General features: G+C 45.4%; 1 protein-coding gene and 1 long non-coding RNA gene across 3 annotated transcripts; one reads left to right on the top strand and one right to left on the bottom strand.

Moving 5' to 3' along the window:
* Positions 1 to 771: 771 nt before the first annotated feature.
* LOC119354026 (arabinosyltransferase RRA2-like) lies at positions 772 to 5,082 on the top strand. Its single transcript, XM_037620732.1, has 2 exons — positions 772 to 1,083; positions 3,724 to 5,082. Exons 1-2 carry the CDS (start codon positions 898 to 900, stop codon positions 4,810 to 4,812), a joined length of 1,275 nt encoding a protein of 424 aa, XP_037476629.1. The 5' UTR covers positions 772 to 897; the 3' UTR covers positions 4,813 to 5,082.
* Positions 5,083 to 9,234: 4,152 nt separating this feature from the next.
* LOC119354025 lies at positions 9,235 to 13,996 on the bottom strand. 2 transcript variants are annotated; one of them, XR_005170609.1, is made up of 4 exons: positions 13,095 to 13,996; positions 11,184 to 11,337; positions 10,298 to 10,516; positions 9,235 to 9,645 (listed from the first exon to the last, which is right to left on the bottom strand). It is a non-coding gene; the product is annotated as an uncharacterized LOC119354025 (long non-coding RNA). The 2 variants fall into 2 exon arrangements; XR_005170608.1 differs by lacking the exon at positions 9,235 to 9,645 and having other exon boundaries at positions 10,068 to 10,516.
* Positions 13,997 to 18,757: the final 4,761 nt, after the last annotated feature.

The following is an 18,757-nucleotide window of genomic DNA, read 5'->3' as shown; positions in this document are numbered from 1 at the left end:
GCGCACGGGCAAAGGAGGAGGGGTTTTGGAGGGTCAAGGCGGTCAGAAGCAGGCGTGAGAGCAATCCGGACTCCCGCAAACAAATTCAAAGAATGCCAGGAATCCGACCTTTAAGTCTGGAAATACCAAGCCGGAAATGCCAGGACTCCAGCACGTTTGTCTCCGGTTTACGGGAGAAATCGCGTCTGCTCCGTGGATCAATACAGGGCTGTGTTGATTGGTTTTCATGGTCCGGACGGCACGGTCCTAACGGTAGCAAGAGGTTTACGGGTTCACCTTAAAGATGCCCTCGTGCAACCTTTGCGTGTAGTTTACGATTAAAAGAACAAAAATACTATAAAAAATCATACAACGGGCATTGAATAATCTTTAGCGAGCATTGCAAAATATAACATTTCGAATGTTGAAACATATTGGAATAGACAATTAGTAAGTTAACTGTACAAGATATAAGGGTAGGAGTAGGACAATGGCTATCATCGTTTTGGAATTGCAATTTGTTCACTCTTATGATTCTGTGATATAAAACTGTGTTTTTTTTCGGGATATAAAATTGTGTTGGATAGCACAAAACATCCGGACCATGCAGTCCAGACGGTTGAGGGTGGTTTGAGGGTCTGATTTGGAGATGCCCTTGTACACATACATATAGTTACTATCTTTTTCAAATAAAAGATCATTTCAAGTTGGTGCATTTGTCCAGCTCAAAAAGGCAAAAATTGCCGTCCAGTGTGCCAACAGCACAGTTTGTTCCACTTAAACAAAGCAAACCGGTCGTCACGTCTCGGCTTAAACCACGCGTTCCAGAAAGAAGACGGGAAAGGAATCCACCAAAGCCTCCGCCGTTTCCATAGCTCTCGCCAGATCTCGGTGGCGGCGGCGGCATCACGGAGGCAGATGGCCGGCCGGCGCGAGCCCCCCTTGATGCGCACCGGCTTGGGCAGCGGGCAGCCGCCGTCCCGCGGGTCCCGCATCGCGGCGGCGGTGGCCGTCGGCGTTACTCTCGGCTGCGTCTGCGCGTTCTTCTACCCCGACGGCCTCATCTCCCGCTCCACCGACTCCGCCCTCCACTGGCGTCGCCGGGTAATCCATTCCTCCTTTCTTGCTTCCCTGTTCATTTCTTGGTAGACGGAAAGTAGATGACTTGTTGGTTTTGTGATGTATCTCGATTGAAAGGTTTTCTAGTGTTGGTCCGCTTAGTGTGAGATTAATATTCATATATGATTCTTGTTGGAAGCATGCAACCGTGTAACGACAATGGATGAATCTTAGAATCTAAGTCAACCAGGTATGCGTGAGAACTCAGATGTGTTAGGGAATGATGGCGTCCATTTTCCGTTTGGACCAATTATGAGCAGACTGTGGAGAATACTTAAGATGCTCCAGTTATATGAAGGTAATTGCCTAGATTAGCATAAAAAATGTCATAACCTCAGAACGGATACGCGATGCTCAAAGATTGCTAGCATTTTAGCTGTTGTACATCCAAAAATATGATTATTGTAGTGGAAGAAGGCGATGTCTGCATTTTGCTATATTCTTCTGGTTTCTGCTATGCTTTGTGATTACTTAAGGATGTCGTTGGGCTGGTTATTACATCTGCTTAAGTAGTCAGTGGAATGATTGAACACTTGTATGCTGGTCAGCGATGTTGGCAGCACATGCTGCTCGATTTGTGTTGCAGAAAATAATCACCTTTGCACAAGCACTACTATATTTTGCAATGGCTGCAGCCGGTAGCTTGTGCAGGGGTTCGTGTTAGCAACAAATTTTTTCATTATTTTGTCTATCTAAGAATAAATGATATTTCGAGCGCTTGTTGTCAAGTGCCTATAGCTGTGCCATACAGTCAGGGTCCTAGCAGTGATCTGAATCAAGTAACATAATGGGAATGAATTACACCGTAACAGGCAAAACTGAAAGGGCATTTATGCTCTTGATGATTTTTGGTATTTATGACAACATATCTTAGTGATCTAACCACATGCTCTAGTCTGTAAACAGTGCCACCATAACATGGAAGGATGCATGGATGGATGCCCCTCTACTCGTAAAAGGAAAAAGAAGCGTTGCCTGATTTCCATTTTTGTTTACAGAGTTCATAGGGCAACCACATTATTAAGAGGGGGTGCACCCTGAAGATACAGTGGGAATCAACTTCACGTACACGTGCACATAAACATATGCACTGAATCTATTCTTCATGTCCGAGGAGAGAGCTTCTCTAAATCCTATGTTGGCCAGGGTTCTGTGAACCCCGGAACTTCCGGGGTAGGTCCGGCCAGCTTCCGGGGAAACCAGACAGTGCACAATGTGCGCAATCTCTCTGGAGAGCCCAGAACCTGCCCGGAACTTCCGTACTACGGAACTTCCGTTGACAAGTCTGGCCAGTTTCCGGGGTCTCCAGAGGAGTTGCACATACGTGCAATCTCTCTGATTAGCCCGGAACCCGCCCGGAACTTGGCCCGGAAAAACAGGCATGCACCTTGGTAGCAATGAGGAGTGGAAATTGCAAACAACCTGACAAGATAGAGAATAAAACTGTTAGCTTCAGACATCTAGGTGCTCCATGGTTCTCACCTAATTGTCTACACTACTCTGTAAGCCTTGCCCATGTATGTTGTTTTGGCTTTCACCTTCAGATGATTTTCCTTGTTAATTGCACTTTGCAGATTCCTAAAATAAGTGTGTATCTCAGTAGTTATATTTCCCATTATTCCCATTTGTTCTTAGGTTTCAAAGAAACTCCAACTAGTTTTTGCTTTGCCAAATTGCCCGAAGCCAAGCATCCTTTCTTGATATAAAATATTAGATTTTGAAATAACGTTTCTAAAGGCAATGACTTGTGGGACCTTAACCTTCGTGCACCAAAATAGTCATATATCATTGTTATAGGCCTCTAAGAACAATTCTAGCAGATTCCCGAAGTGGCTCTCTATCCCTAATAATTTTAGAGGGCCCTCTAAAAACACCTAACTTGCCTTTATATTTAGGCAGAGTAGGGAAAATATAGTGGGCATTCTATTCTCCTGTTTCTCCCCTCGTGCGCCGTTTTCCATCGCCGCCACTACATGGCATCCGGCAAGCTCTCCGCCTCTCCTGGCGCTCGTCTTTCCTTCTACCCTGATGCCACGCAGATGGAGTCCAGCGAGCTCCCCGCGACTCCCTCGCCATCTTCTGCGCTCCCAACCTTGACTTCTCTCCCCCTCCGCCACCCTCATGCAAACCTCCGACGCCGCTCCTCCTTCCGTGCACCCCTCCTACCCCCGGATAGATGCGCCACACTTGGAGAGCTCCACGCCATACTGCTGCTTGACGGGCGTGCACTCTGTGAAGACCGTAGTCGCGCGACCTGCCCGCCAAGGCCACCTTCGAGCACGTGAGGACCTTAACCCAGAGGTGCCGAGCTCCAGCACCAAACAGATTCAAAATAACGCATTCCTATTTATTTTTTTACAGGGGCATTCAGAAGTTCTGTACATATATCTAGAAATGATGGAAGGCTATATACCTTAAATTATGCTTCCAAAATCTGCACCTTCCAAAATGGCATTCCTAAATTTTGTATGTTCATGTATGGTCAATCCGATGTTCATAATCTTTCAGTTGGCTTGTACATTTACATATCTGTTGTTGATTGTTTAATTATTATAACGAAGGTGTGTTTTTCTTAAGATGTTTTCTTCACATGCTGCTATTTACAATTATATTTTGATATGTTAGGCTGACTCAGTTACTTGTGAGACATCGGAGGAAGTTACCAACCTACAGTCACAGTTGGCATCATTGGAGAGAAAAAATGCTGACTTCAGGAAGCAGATCAATGAACTCTCGATGAAGCTTCAAATGGCTGGGCAAGGAAAAAACCAGGCTTTGTATAGTGCTGGTCCTTTTGGTACCGTGAAGTCTCTTAGAACAAATCCAACAGTCATGCCTGATGAATCCACCAATCCCAGACTGGCTAACATATTGCAACAGGTTGCTGTAAAGAAAGAAATCATCGTTGCAGTGGCAAACTCTAACGTGAAACAGACGCTTGAGATGTGGTTTACTAATATCAAAAGAGTTGGAATCACAAATTACTTGGTTGTTGCATTAGATGACAGCATAGAGAGCTTCTGCAAGTCCAAAGACGTCCCAGTTTATCGGCGGGATCCTGATGAAGGCATTGACAGCATAGGGAAGACAGGTGGAAACCATGCTGTTTCTGCTCTGAAGTTTCGCATTTTGAGGGAATTCTTGCAGCTTGGGTACAGTGTTCTCCTCTCTGATATTGATATCATGTTCTTCCAGAATCCCTTTGATCATCTTTACAGAGATTCTGATATAGAGTCCATGAGTGATGGCCATGACAATATGACAGCCTATGGTTTCAATGATGTGTTTGATGAGCCTTCAATGGGCTGGGCAAGATACGCACACACGATGCGCATATGGGTTTTTAATTCTGGATTTTTCTTCATAAGGCCAACAATTCCTTCAGTTGAGCTTTTGGATAGGGTAGCTGGGCGCCTTTCTCGTGAACCCAAATCATGGGACCAGGCTGTTTTTAACGAGGAACTGTTTTTCCCCTCACATCCTGGTTATGAAGGCCTACATGCATCCAAAAGAACCATGGATATATATCTCTTTATGAACAGCAAAGTTCTCTTCAAGACAGTGAGGAAAAGTGCTCAGCTGCGGAAGTTGAAGCCAGTGATTGTGCATTTGAACTACCATCCTGATAAGGAGGCGCGCATGAAAGCAGTGATTGAATTTTATGTTAATGGAAAGCAGAATGCACTTGATCATTTCCCTGACGGATCAGAATGATAAAACCAAAGCTTATTAGGAACAGCCAATGACCCTTCTTGTTCTCTTGTTGTTATCCATTGTTCTTGAAACTCTGGATGGAAGCCCGTATCAGTAACTACTGTAAACAATACATGATCATTTTGGAACATTGTGCTTGAGATGTCAGACTTTCAGTGAGCATCTAACCCTGATAGTTCTGTAGTTGGTAACTTGAATGTCGATCTTGATACTACCTTGTGTACTTTGTTGGACTTGAACGATTTTATGTCTTGCACACAGGAACGATTTTATGTCTGGTTAATAATAATTAGCAGTATCGCATCTGCATGTGTGTGTGCAGAGTTATGGTTATATATATTTGCCATGAAGTTTTAATGTGGTAATACATGTTGAAGATATAGTTTAGGACAAAAGGAAAATGTGCTCTGGTTAGTTATTTAACGATGGGAACTTAGGGCATCTCCAGCCGTTGGCCCCCCAGGAGGGGCAAAAAATCGCCCCCTGGGGGCGCACCGGCGCTAAACCGCGTACTGGGGGCGTAATGCCCCCCAGTCGCGGCCCCCCACGGGTTTTTAAAATGTTCAAATTCGGCGCAAACACAACGCAAACATGGGCGAGTTTGTTCAAATTTAAACATATTTTATAAAAAAAAAGAAAAAACTACCGCGGGCTACCCTCGCCGTCTCCCTCGCCGCCCGCCCACGCGGTTCTACATGCCGAGGAGGCTGTAGAACCGTGTGTAGTCACCGCCGCCGTCGTCGTCGCCCCCGCCTACGCCTCCGCCGTCCCTGCTGCATCCCTTCCCCGGTTGGCGCGGCGGGTTGGACGGTTCGGGGGCGTCGTCGTCGTCGCTATCGAGGACGATGACATCGTCCCCGTCCTCGCGCCCACGTTTGCAGGCGGCAATCTCCTTCAGGGCCCGGCGCTGCCGGACCATCTCCTCGCGCACGTAGTCGTCGCGCGACCACCGCATGACGTCCTCGTCGGAGAAGCCGCGCCGGGCTATCTCCTCGTACTCCGGGGGGAGGCTGGACTCCACCTTGGGCTCGACGAGGGCGCCGGCGCTGCGGGTACGCGCGCTGACAGGCGTGTCCTGGGGCTCCGGCTTGACGGGGCGGAGGTGGAGGCAGGGAGAGCCGCCGGAGCTGCGGGTACGCGCGCTGACAGGCGTGTCCTGGGGCTCCGACTTGACGGGGCGGAGGCGGAGGCAGGGAGAGCCGCCGGACGAGGAGGAGGACGCCCCGGTCTCCATGCGCCTCGGCGTCCAGGAGCTTCCCCGGCGGCGTGAGCAGGACGGGGGAGTGGGATACTCGAGGCGCGGCGTGTTGCCGCCCTCGATGTACTTGAGGACGGCCTCCAACGTGCGGCCGGGCACGCCCCACCACCGGTGCCGGCCATCGGAGTTGAGCCTGCCGGAGGGCACGATGCCGTTGGTGGCCTCGAGCTGCTCGGCGTGACGGCGGCGGAAGTAGGGCTCCCAGAGCGGGCTGTCGGGGACGTACCGTGGCCCCTCCCTCGCCGCCCGCGGCAGGGACGCGCGGATGCGTGCGATCTCCGCAAGCCGCGTCGCCCCGGTGGGTGGTGGTGGCACCGGCACGCCACCGGCGCTGATCCTCCAAGCCCCGGGCACCCGCATGTCAGGCGGGACCGGGTACTCGGCCTTGAAAAGGAGGCGAGCCTCGTCCTCGTGCAGATGATGGCGCCCGAATCCGTTCGCCGCCGCGCCGTTGCCTGGGAAACGTTCGGCCATGCTTTCTCAACTGGTGACAGCGAGAGGAGGAAAGGGGGAGAAATGAGCGCGTCGTCGGTGGATGATCGGGGTGAGCCTCTCCGGCGCGCTTGCAGTCGGCTTTTATAGGCGGAGGCGCCGCGTGGTAGGCTTGGCCGGCGCGTTACGCGTGGCGTGATTGCGTGGCGGCCGAGGGACGCGCCGCCCATCCTTCACTGCGCCGCCCGTGAGGCATCAATGGAGGCTGACCGGCGCGGCAGCGCGCGGCAGCTTTGGCATTGATTCGCCGCGGGAAACAAGGCGATGAGGACGACGAAGGGGCAAGAAGAGGGTAGAGTCGCTGACGCGGCGGGCCCGCGGCTCTTCGCGCCAAAAACGATTCACCCGGCGCCCCCGAGCGACCCCCAGCGCGCCGGGTTCGGGTTGGGTCCGCCGGCGCCAATTTCGGCCTGAGCCGGCGAAAACTAGGCTCTTTGAGGCATGACTGGGCCGATTTTTTGGCGCCGGCGGACGAAAAGACGCCTGGGGGACCTTCTTGGGGGCGCGGCTGAAGATGCCCTTAAGGCCAAGTCTAGCGAGCGGCGGCTGCTCGCTTAGTCTACTCGAGCGGCCGGCCTAAACTGGAAATTTTGTGTCCCTTTTCTAATTAATCATCCTAATTAAGAAAGCTTTTCACCCGGTTCTTAAATGTTTGCACAGTCATCTTTTCGGTGCATGCGTTTTATTCTTTGGTATATTTAATTCGTGATTTCAAAAATTAAAAAAAGCATAACTTTTAATTCACATGTCGGAATTAAGAACCGTTTTCACCGCTGGAATCCTTGCGACGTGCTCTTCGAAACTAGATCCCGCATGGGGATGTTTCGACGAACTAGCCTTCCTGCCAACTAAACATCAATATGTGTGCAACTATACTAGATTGCCGCGCCAACTGAGCATATGTGTGTGCCAAAAAAGTCATGTCAACTAAACATCAATGTGTGTGCAACTAGACTAGATTACCGCGCCAACTGAGCATATGTGTGTGCAACTAGTGTCCTGCCAACTAAACATCAATGTGTGTGCAACTAGACTAAATTAGAAGCCAACTGAGCATATGTGTGTGCAACTAGTCTTCCTGCCAACTAAACATCAATGTGTGTGCAACTAGACTACATTATAAGCCAACTAAATATCAATGTGTGTGCAACTAGACTATATTACAAGCCAACTAAACATCAATGTGTGTGTAACTAGACTACATTACAAGAGGAGGTTGCACATCGACTTTCGTCGAGGCAATAGACTAGTTGCACATCAAAGTTGTCGTGGTTTCTAGGTTGCAACCTCATACGAAGGTGCAGCTTCAAACATTAGTTTTGGAAAAAAGTTGCACGATGTAGTAATAAAGTTGCACAATACAGTAATAGAGTTGCACAATATAGCATCAAAGTTGGCATAAAAAAATTCCTTAAAACACACCCATGCGGGATCTAGTTTCAAAGACCTCGTCGCGAGGATTCCAATCGTGAAAACGGATCTAAATTCTGAAGCACGGTTTAAAAGATATGATTTTTTAAAAATTTGAAAACCCGAATAAATGGACATGCGCATCCATGGAATAATGCGGTGTCTTGCCCATGTAACCATCCTAGTAGTACATGCCACGTCACAAATAAAGACAAAATTTAGACCACAAAACTACATGCATGCGTGTGTAAGACCGGCCGCTCGTTACCTTTAATTAGTGCGTATGCACTTTTTAGAATTTAGGGGAACTTAAATCTCCATATTTGAGTGAATTTACACCTGCTATAATAATTCCCTACGAGCATAAGTGGATTAGTGAGGGCATTAGTTTGGATTATTAATGGAGTATGGTCATATGGTGGAAGTTGCTCTTCGAAATGTAGGATTCCTCTGATCTCACATCTCTTTTGTGTATTGGATGTCACAGCCGTAGCCATGAGAATGTAATAATTGCATTAGAGATCAATCATGCATCATTTTTAAATGAGCATCTAACCCTGATAGTTAGTTCTGTAGTTGGTAACTTGAATGTCGATCTTGATACTACCTTCTGTACTTTGTTGGACTTGAACGATTTTATGTCTTGCACACGGGAACGATTTTATGTCTGGTTAATAATAATTAGCAGTATCGCATCTGCATGTGTGCCTGTAGAGTTATGGTTATATATATTTCCCATGAAGTTTTAATGTGGTAATGCATGTTGAAGATATAGTTTAAGACAAAAGGAAAATGTGCTCTGGTTAGTTATTTAACGATGGGAACTTAAATATCCATATTTGAGTGAATTTACACCTGCTATAAGAATTCCCTACGAGCATAAGTGGATTAGTGAGGGCATTACTTTGGATTATTAATGGAGTATGGTCATATGGTGGAAGTTGCTCTTCGAAATGTTCGAAATGCAGGATTCCTCTGATCTCACATCTCTTTGTGTATTGGATGTCACAGCCGTAGCCATGAGAATGTAATAGTTGCACTAGAGATCAATCATGCATCATTTTTAAATGTCAACTTATTTATAATTTTTGTAGTAAGCTTGGGATGTCGACACGTCTTAAATGTATCTATAATTTTTGTATGACTCATGTTACATCTATACTACTATTAAAAGACCAAACATGACTTCCCCTACATGCACCCCAAAAAGTGCACACAGGATAACCCCCCACGTCCGATCTGACCCATTAAGTTCCATCCAACTGTCCACGTTACATTCACCATACTACAATCAGATCTATGGTTCAAAATAAATGTTCTGCCGGCAGACTCCCCGCTTGGGATGCTAGACAACCCAACGATGGGAGCCCACGAAATTAAACAGCACGTCCGTGATCAACGCCGCCACCAACAACTAAACGGAAAAAAAAAAACACCGCCACCAGGCCATGAACCTGCCCTAGTAGGTGTAGTCTCGAGGAAACCTGGTGCCGTCCCGACTACCTGCCCTAGATCTGGTGTCCATAACGTCCTCGACTCGCTGGCCGCCGTCTCGAGGAAACCTGGCGCCGTCCCGACGCGCCGCCCTAGCTTCGGTGTCCACACCGTCCTCGCCCTGGTGGCCGCACCATCTCAAGGACATTGGTCGACATCGGAGTACTTCCAGCCTGCCACTGCAAGGTTAGATCATTTCAATTTCCACATCTTATGATGAGAAAGAAAAATACAGGAAATTTCACCATTACACTTCTGATATATTATTTGTTACCATCATGTTGTACATCTATATTACTATTAAAAAAACAAACATGACTTCCCCTACATGCACCCCAAAAAGTGCACGCAAGATAACCCCCCACGTCTGATCTGACCTATTAAGTTCCATCCAACTGTCCACGTTACATCCACCATACTACAATCAGATCTACGACTCAAAACAAATGGTTTGCCGGCAGACTCCTCGCTTGGGATGCTAGACAACCCAACGATGGGAGCCCATGAAATTAAACAACACGTCCGTGATCATCTATCTATACTACTATTAAAAGACCAAACATGACTTCCCCTGCATGTACCCCAAAAAGTGCACACAGGATAACCCCCACGTCCGATCTGACCCATTAAGTTCCATCCAACTGTCCACGTTACATCCACCATAGTACAATCAGATCTACGGCTCAAAACAAATGTTCTGCCGGCAGACTCCCCGCTTGGGATGCTAGACAACCCAACGATGGGAGCCCACAAAATTAAATAGCACGTCCGTGATCAACGCCGCCACCAACAGCTAAATAGAAAAAAAAACACCGCCACTAGGCCACGAACCTGCGCTAGCAGGTGCCGTCTCGAGGAAACCTGGCGCCGTCCCGACGACCTGCCCTAGATCTGGTGTCCATAACGTCCTCGACCCGCTGGCCGCCGTCTCAAGGAAACCTGGCGCCATCCCGACGCGCCGCCCTAGCTTCGGTGTCCACACCGTCCTCACCCTGGTGGCCGCACCATCTCAAGGACATTGGTCGACATCGGAGTACTTCCAGCCTGCCACTGCAAGGTTAGATTATTTCAATTTCCACATCTTATGATGAGAAAGAAAAATACAGGAAATTTCACCATTACACTTCTGATATATTATTTGTTACCATCATGTGTGTACAAATTTGATATCTACAGGACACCATGATCTATAATGGGGTAGTGCGGTACGGACTCCATTTCAGGGCCGCAAGCGAACAACGGCAATTCAGGTAAATACATATATCACCAACTCTTACCTACTTGGACCTTGTAAATCCTGAAGATCTCATTTCTCACAGGTCAAAAAGCATATCCAAAAGAATTAAGGAGACAAAGGGAGAGGGAGAGGTATGCATGATATTAAAAAAGGAGACGTGAGGCAAGGGATCATAAGAAAACTACATATGCTATTCTAAATGGAAAGCGCACTCCATAACACCCGTGGGCATACCGCCTGGTTTGTCCATTTTCTCTGTTCTTTATGATACATATGACGAATCACAAGTATATTCATATTGATGATCAATTATTTCTGACAGAAGATTTTCACACTGCAGAGAAGCCCACGATGCACTCTGCTGTCACCCAGCTATGATACAAACCAGTGGCGAAAGGTGATGTTTTTCTAACCAAACATAATAGCTTCATTTATGTGTGAACAACTGACATTGTACAGACAATTGTGATCCTGGCATACCTGTTGATGTGATGATGTCCGATGAGACTCCATTTCATGGTCCAAATTCATTAAAAACACCCCATAGTGCCGTTTCTAACAAGGAAAATGTCAATAATGTCGACTCTGTCATTGAGTCTTCCCATCATACTGGGTGATGAGCGCCACTTCAAGCCTGGAGATGCAGCTTGTCAAAAGGTAAACTGTTGCTCGCGTGGCATGAGCAAAATAAAGAAGAAAAACAATTGTTGCTCATATTGTGCATCGTAGCTAATTTACGTCTATATCATACAGAAGAAAAACAACTGTTGCACATATTGTAGCTAATTCACACTTATATTTACAGAAGAAAAGCAAGCACTTCAAAGGGAGAGGGATTTATGAATTTCAGTACAATTGTTCTTGATAACTAGATCTGTTATCGCAACTTGTTCTGACATCGAATGCAACACCTTTGACATTGATAATTTGCTCATGTCATGGATAACTAGTTCTGTTATATTTACAGAAGAAAAGCAAGCACTTCAGAGGGAGAGGGATTTATGAATTTCAGTACAATTGTTCTTGATAACTAGATCTGTTATCGCAACTTGTTCTGACATCGAATGCAACACCTTTGACATCGATAATTTTCTCATGTCATGGATAACTAGATCTGTTATATTTACAGAAGAAAAGCAAGCACTTCAGAGGGAGAGGGATTTATGAATTTCAGTACAATCGTTCTTGATAACTAGATCTATTATCGCAACTTGTTCTGACATCGAATGCAACACCTTTGGCATCGATAATTTGCTCGTGTCATGGATAACTAAATCTGTTATATTTACAGAAGAAAAGCAAGCACTTCAGAGGGAGAGGGATCTATGAATTTCAGTACAATTGTTCTTGATAACTAGATCTGTTATAACAACTTGTTCTGACATCAAATGCAACACCTTTGACGTCGATAATTTGCTCATGTCATGGTTTTTTTTTACATTGCAAGTCTTCAGATTGTAGCTAATTCACACTCATATTTACAGAAGAAAAGCAAGCACTTCAGAGGGAGAGGGATTTATGAATTTCAGTACAATTGTTCTTGATAACTAGATCTATTATAGCAACTTGTTCTGACATCGAATGCAACACCTTTGACATCGATAATTTGCTCATGTCATGTATCTTTTTTTACATTGCAAGTCTTCATATTGTATTAGTTCACCACTATTATGTGCTGCAATGGAGATATAGCTTGTAGACGATGAGTATATCAGCCATGCGACCACAATGCTTTTCACAAAGCTGTGACATTCTCTACCAATGTGAAATATTTCTAATGAAAACTGCAAGCATCTATGACATCTGCGTAATGTATAATTTTTTTGAGCATGTAAAGTTACTTCCATTCTGACTGAAGTCAAAATTCTTGCTTATTGTTAGGGACAGAGTGTGAAGCAGGTTGTTTATTAAATATCATGATAGCAATTAACTGTAAGTTAATCTATAAGAGCAGGTTGATACATGCAAGGACAGAATTATTGCTGCCCTGGACACACTATGGCCTACATCTTCATGGGAGAGAATTTTTGCTTCTAGGCAGGAAGCAGATACAACTTTTCTTGGTGGGTGTGGTTTTGGAACAGCCATGTCTTCTCTAATTGAGTACTTGAGTTTAGAGTATGGTTATACTTTTGCTTAGGGTAAGTTAACACGTCTCTTTCTACAAATTTTAAATGCTTCTTGTCAGGAAGGCAATTATGTTTGTAAGGATAGTGTATTTTGCAAAGACTTTTGTACTTGCTGTTTTTATGTCTAACTACCAACTGTTTATTCTTAAATAAAAATAGCAGTGTAATTGCTTTTCTTACCGGTGCTCTTGATTATGAAGATGGTCAACTAGACACTAAGAGATATGGTGAGCAATCTGCTAGCAAAGGGGAAGATGTTGACCTCATGTTGCTCCCTGAGCAGATACCTTCCTATAGAGATCTGGTAAGCTTGTGCTTCTTTTGAGTAAAAAAATTACATCCATTAGTGAAATTTTGAAACAGGCCACCATGGTGTTGTTGCTATTCAAACAGGAGTATGTGTACACATATTTGCAGGCGAATGCTATCCTAAGATTGACTTACAGTTAATTGCTATCCTTAGATTGACTGAACTTCAGTACATTACTTCTCTTCTGACTTGAAGATGTCCTCGAATGCCAAATTGCTCCGCAGACTTTGAACCCCTTTCATTTTCTTTCATGTAAAGTTTTTTTAAATGGCAGTAGATGTTGAGTAATCTATGCTAGCAATGTGATGTTAGAGAGAGGCGTGTGGAACCGCATCAGGGAGGGAAGGGAACCAAATCTAGCACCGTACCAAATCGAAACGAGGAGAGGGAGGAAAAGGGAGACCTTCCACGACAACCCGACGTCCCAAGAAGAAGAAGCATCCTCCCCCTACATCAAGCTGAGTTGGTGATGCTTGATGGCGTCGGAGCGGGGGCAGGGCGGCGGCGTCCCGAGTTCCATGGCCCTTGACGACGGCGCGACTCTCCTCAATCTGGTGCTGACTGAACCTGAGGTGCTCGTGGTTGTGGGACACCATGGAGCTCCAGGTCGAAGCGTCCTCCCCACGTACACGCAGTGGATCTCGGTCCGCTCCGAGATGCCCGCCCCGCATCACATCCAGCAGCTCACGGCTTGATCTACGTCGGGGCACGGAGGCGGTAGAGTCCATCTACGGAACACCGGCGGGGTTGGCCATGAGGCGAGGCGAGGCCATGTTGGGGAGAGGAGACGGAGTGCGCCGGCGGGCTGGAGTGGAGGCGGCGTGCAAAGGAGAGGATGCAGCGGGGAGAGCAGGCGGCGGGGAAAGCGAAGTGTCTGTCTGAGCGGTGAGAGACTGATAGCCTCTCAGTGGCTGCTTTTTTTAGTTGTTTTCTTTTTAATAGAAAATGCTCTTCTTTTTGGAAGTAGCGTCTGTTTATACGCGCAAATAAGAGCATCTACAGCCAACAACAACAACAACAACAAAGCCTTTAATCCCAAACAAATTGGGATAGGCTAGAGGTGAAACCCATAAGATCTCGCAACCAACTCATGGCTCTGGCACATGGATAGCAAGCTTCCACGTACCCCTGTCCATACCTAGCTCTTTGGTGACACTCCAATCCTTCAGGTCTCTCTTAACGGACTCCTCCCATGTCAAATTCGGTCTGCCCCGCCCTCTCTTGACATTCTCCGCACGCTTTAGCCGTCCGCTATGCACTGAAGCTTCTGGAGGCCTGCGCTGAATATGCCTAAACCATCTCAGACGATGTTGGACAAGCTTCTCTTCAATCGGTGCTACCCCAACTCTATCTTGTATATCATCATTCCGGACTCGATCCTTCCTCGTGTGGCCACACATCCATCTCAACATACGCATCTCCGCCACACCTAACTATCGAACATGTCGCCTTTTAGTCGGCCAACACTCAGCGCCATACAACATTGCGGGTCGAACCGCCGTCCTGTAGAACTTGCCTTTTAGCTTTTGTGGCACTCTCTTGTCAGAGAGAATGCCAGAAGCTTGGCGCCACTTCATCCATCCGGCTTTGATTCGATGGTTCACATCTTCATCACAGCCGGATTAAACAAAATTGACTCACTGTTTTTACGTTTACAGAGCCATGTCTCTCACTTTTTGTACATGTCCGATCACATACATGTGATTGGCGGAGAAGGAGAGAGAGAAAAATATGTTCTATGGGAGGACCCAATCCTATGTGGCGGACGCAGGACCACTGTCCGGGCACGCCCGGGCACTCCTCATACTCATCACATATATGAGATGAATATGAGGGTTGACGGATAGCCTGGGCGTTTAAGGAGGCTTTGAGGGGTCCGGTTGGGTCAACTTTTTGCTATTTTTTTGTTTTTCTCCCATGTCCGGTCAGTCGTCCCTGCGTCCACCCGATCAATTTGAGGAGTCCTGCTGTACATGCTCTAAGTATAGGCGTTCCTTTGCTTGCTTTGTGTGGCTTGATTAGAACTTCTATAGATGCAATTGCTTCATTTGGCTCGGACGTGCCCGGACACGTCTGTTTTGAACCCTCATTCTCCTTGTAAAACAACCACCCTTCTCATATTGTCCGGTCATATGCATATGATTGGTGAAGAGAGAAAAAGGAAAAGAAAGAAAAAAAAGGTGGTCCGCGATCGGCCAAATCCCTATTGCCTTCCCACATATGGGTTGGCTATGGGGCTTGCCGGTCAGTTCGACGCTTGGACCAGATATGAGGCGTCCGATTGGGTTGTATTTTCTTCGTCCGAACAATTACTGAAGAGCCTATCTTGTGTTTAGAGCGGATATGGGGGTCGATTGTACATGCTCTTAAGCCATTCAGATTTAACATATTGTCGACTAAATGGAGTATCACGTGTCTCTTTTGTTCTTTGCCCTTTGATCATTTGATTTGTATTTAGCGTTTGGGAGAGAAATAAGATTTAAAATACATGATTGATGTTTTTATCATGTATTAGAATACGTGCGTTGCACGTGCATACTTACTAGTTGTTAGTTACAAATATTTGAGGCACGCTTCTTTATAAATTTCTATTGCACCAACATATTAATTTCTGGTGTAAGTTCCTGTTTTTGTTGTATTTGGTATTTCAGAGAGAAATCTGAGAAAAGTGATTACCAAGGCCCAACCCTTTGGGGGGTGGGGGGTGGGGGTGGGGGGACAGGGTCTAGGTGCCCACCTTACAGGGGCGCCTACGGCCCGTTGGCACCCTGAGGTTGCCTCCAGTGCTCGATGATCTATATATTCTCCGGAACCCTAAATATCAAGCATTTTTTTGCTAATGCTACATCGCGTTTCCGAGGCAATCTTCCTTTTTAGTCCAGTCCTGATCTGAACTGTCGGAGGGGGGAGTCATCTTCACCATCATCAACCTCAATCCTCGCGCTCAAAGATGAGTTGTGAGTAGTCTACCCCCTGACTATGCCAAAGTTGTAATCTGTCCATCTTGATGTGTTTAAATGATCAATACAATAGCCATACAAGCTTTCCTACATGATTATGGTTAATCTGATGTATCTGTAACAATGGTGTTGATCATGTGATGGATTATTTTTTATGTTCACATTAATGCATGACATCTTGTTTGATCTATAAATGTATATTTCTCTCCGATTACTTGTTTATTCTTGGGCAGTTCAGATCGGTAATCAATAGTGGGAGAGATATTCATTACTTGGGTTCAATTTTACAAAAGTAAACTACCAGAGCGACAAAAAGTAGAAAAGATTTGTATTGAATTGTTGTCATTAAGTGTTAAGGTTTATTAGAGGGTCCAATGGAATCTCGTAAACACAGCAATATGTCATTTTGCTCAAAGTAATCACCTGGGTTCACACTTAATGTTCAGATGATGCAGAGGATCTTGATCTATGGAGGAGCTATTTAGCTATAAGATGCAGAGGGTATCTCAGTCTACTAATATTACGGATGTACTACGTATGTAGAATCAACACATTCATATGTTTGACATGAGCATGAAATATTTAATTATGTACCTTATCACATGATTATGTTACCTACCGCACTTTTATGTATTGGAGAATTATACTTGGTGAACATATGAACCACAGTCCAAATTTTAGCATAAGAATCACCTTCCAACAACTTTTACACACACTTTATTTTCAGTTTTGTTTTATTCCAAAAGTACAAAAACATTATTTTCCATCCTATCTTTTTATTGTCTTGTGCAACTGTTGGAAATATGCCCTAGAGACAGTATTATTATATTTTTGTATTCATAATTAAGAGTTTATATTTTATGCTATAACTGCTATGATCCTTATGAAGGAAATATGCCCTAGAGGCAATAATAAGGTTGTTATTTATATTTCCTTATATCGTGATAATTTTTTATTATTCATGCTAGAATTGTATTAACCGGAAACTTAGTACATGTGTGAATATATAGACAAACAGAGTGTCACTAGTATGCCTCTACTTGACTAGTTTGTTAATCAAAAGATGGTTAAGTTTCCTAGCCATAGACATGAGTTGTCATTTGATGAACGGGATCACATCATTAGAGAATGATGTGATTGACTTGACCCATCCGTTAGCTTAGCACTATGATCGTTTAATTATTGCTATTGCTTTCTCCATAACTTATACATGTTCCTATGACTATGAGATTATGCAACTCCCGAATACCGGAGGAACACTTAGTGTGCTATCAAACGTCACAATGTAACTGTGTGATTATAAAGATGCTCTACAGGTGTCTCCGATGGTGTTTTTTGAGTTGGCATAGATCGAGATTAGGATTTGTTACTCCGATTGTCAGAGAGGTATCTCTGGGCCCTCTCGGTAATGCACATCACTATAAGCCTTGCAAGCAATGTGACTAATGAGTTAGTTACGGGATGATGCATTACGAAACGAGTAAAGAGACTTTCCGATAACGAGATTGAACTAGGTATTGAGATACCGACGATCGAATCTCGGGCAAGTAACATACCAATGACAAAGGGAACAGCGTATGTTGTTATGAGGTTCGACCGATAAAGATCTTCGTAGAATATGTAGGAACCAATATGAGCATCCAGGTTCCGCTATTGGTTATTGACCGGAGATGAGTCTCGGTCATGTCTACATAGTTCTCGAACCCGTAGGGTCCGCACGCTTAATGTTCGATGACGATCGGTATTATGAGTTTATGTGTTTTGATATACCGAAGGTAGCTCGGAGTCCCGGATGTGATCACAGACATGACGAGGTCGAGACATAAATATTGATATATCGGATGACTATATTCGGACACCTGATGAGTTTCGAAACTTACCGGATATATATCGGAGTGCCGGGGGGTTATCGGAACTGTCGTGGAATTGTCACGATAGATGTCCTAGTGAAAGGACTTAATTGTAGGGCCATCGCAACTAGGAATCTTAAAGGGGTTAATCGGGATAAAGGACACGAGAGGTTTTATACTAGTTCGGCCCCTTACGATGAAGGTAAAAGCCTACGTCTAGTTGTGTTGGTATTGCTGGGGGTTTCGATCACCGAGAGGCTTAACTCGCCGGCTTGGTTATTGATCTCTTGTTTCTTGCCCTAAGCCGCCACCGGGTCGTCCCCTTATATACACGGGTTGACGCCTGGTGGCCTATAGAGTCCCGGCCGGCTCATAATCATGTCTGGCTCGGTGACTTCCTTTACATGCCTTTCTTTACAAGTCTTTCCTTACATACGGCGGTTTGCAATATTGGGCCTTAAGCCGCCTCTAGGCTTTTGGGCCTTCTATAATATTTGATAAACTATCATCTTAATGTTTATTGGGCTTCTTGTGTACCCCGCCATTGGGGATGACCCGGCCCCTCCTAGGCGGGTCATAACTGATAGTTATATCCCCAACATTAGGCCCCAGGTTGACTTTTAACTTCGTTCTTTGTCAATCTTCAACACTTCGACAAAATCCATCTTCTTGTCCTCGCAGAAGTTCTTGTAACCCTCCATGACGTCATCTCTTGAAAACGCAAAAAACTTTTATGACGTCATCTCCCAACGGATCTTCATCTTTAATGTCTTTCGAGAATCGAGGCGTCAATGTAGTTGGATAA

Source organism: Triticum dicoccoides, chromosome 2A (genome assembly GCF_002162155.2).
Source record: "Triticum dicoccoides isolate Atlit2015 ecotype Zavitan chromosome 2A, WEW_v2.0, whole genome shotgun sequence".
NCBI classification, from domain to species: domain Eukaryota; kingdom Viridiplantae; phylum Streptophyta; class Magnoliopsida; order Poales; family Poaceae; genus Triticum; species Triticum dicoccoides.
Note: the sequence above shows the minus strand (reverse complement) of the source record. Positions and strands in the feature narration are given on the sequence as shown.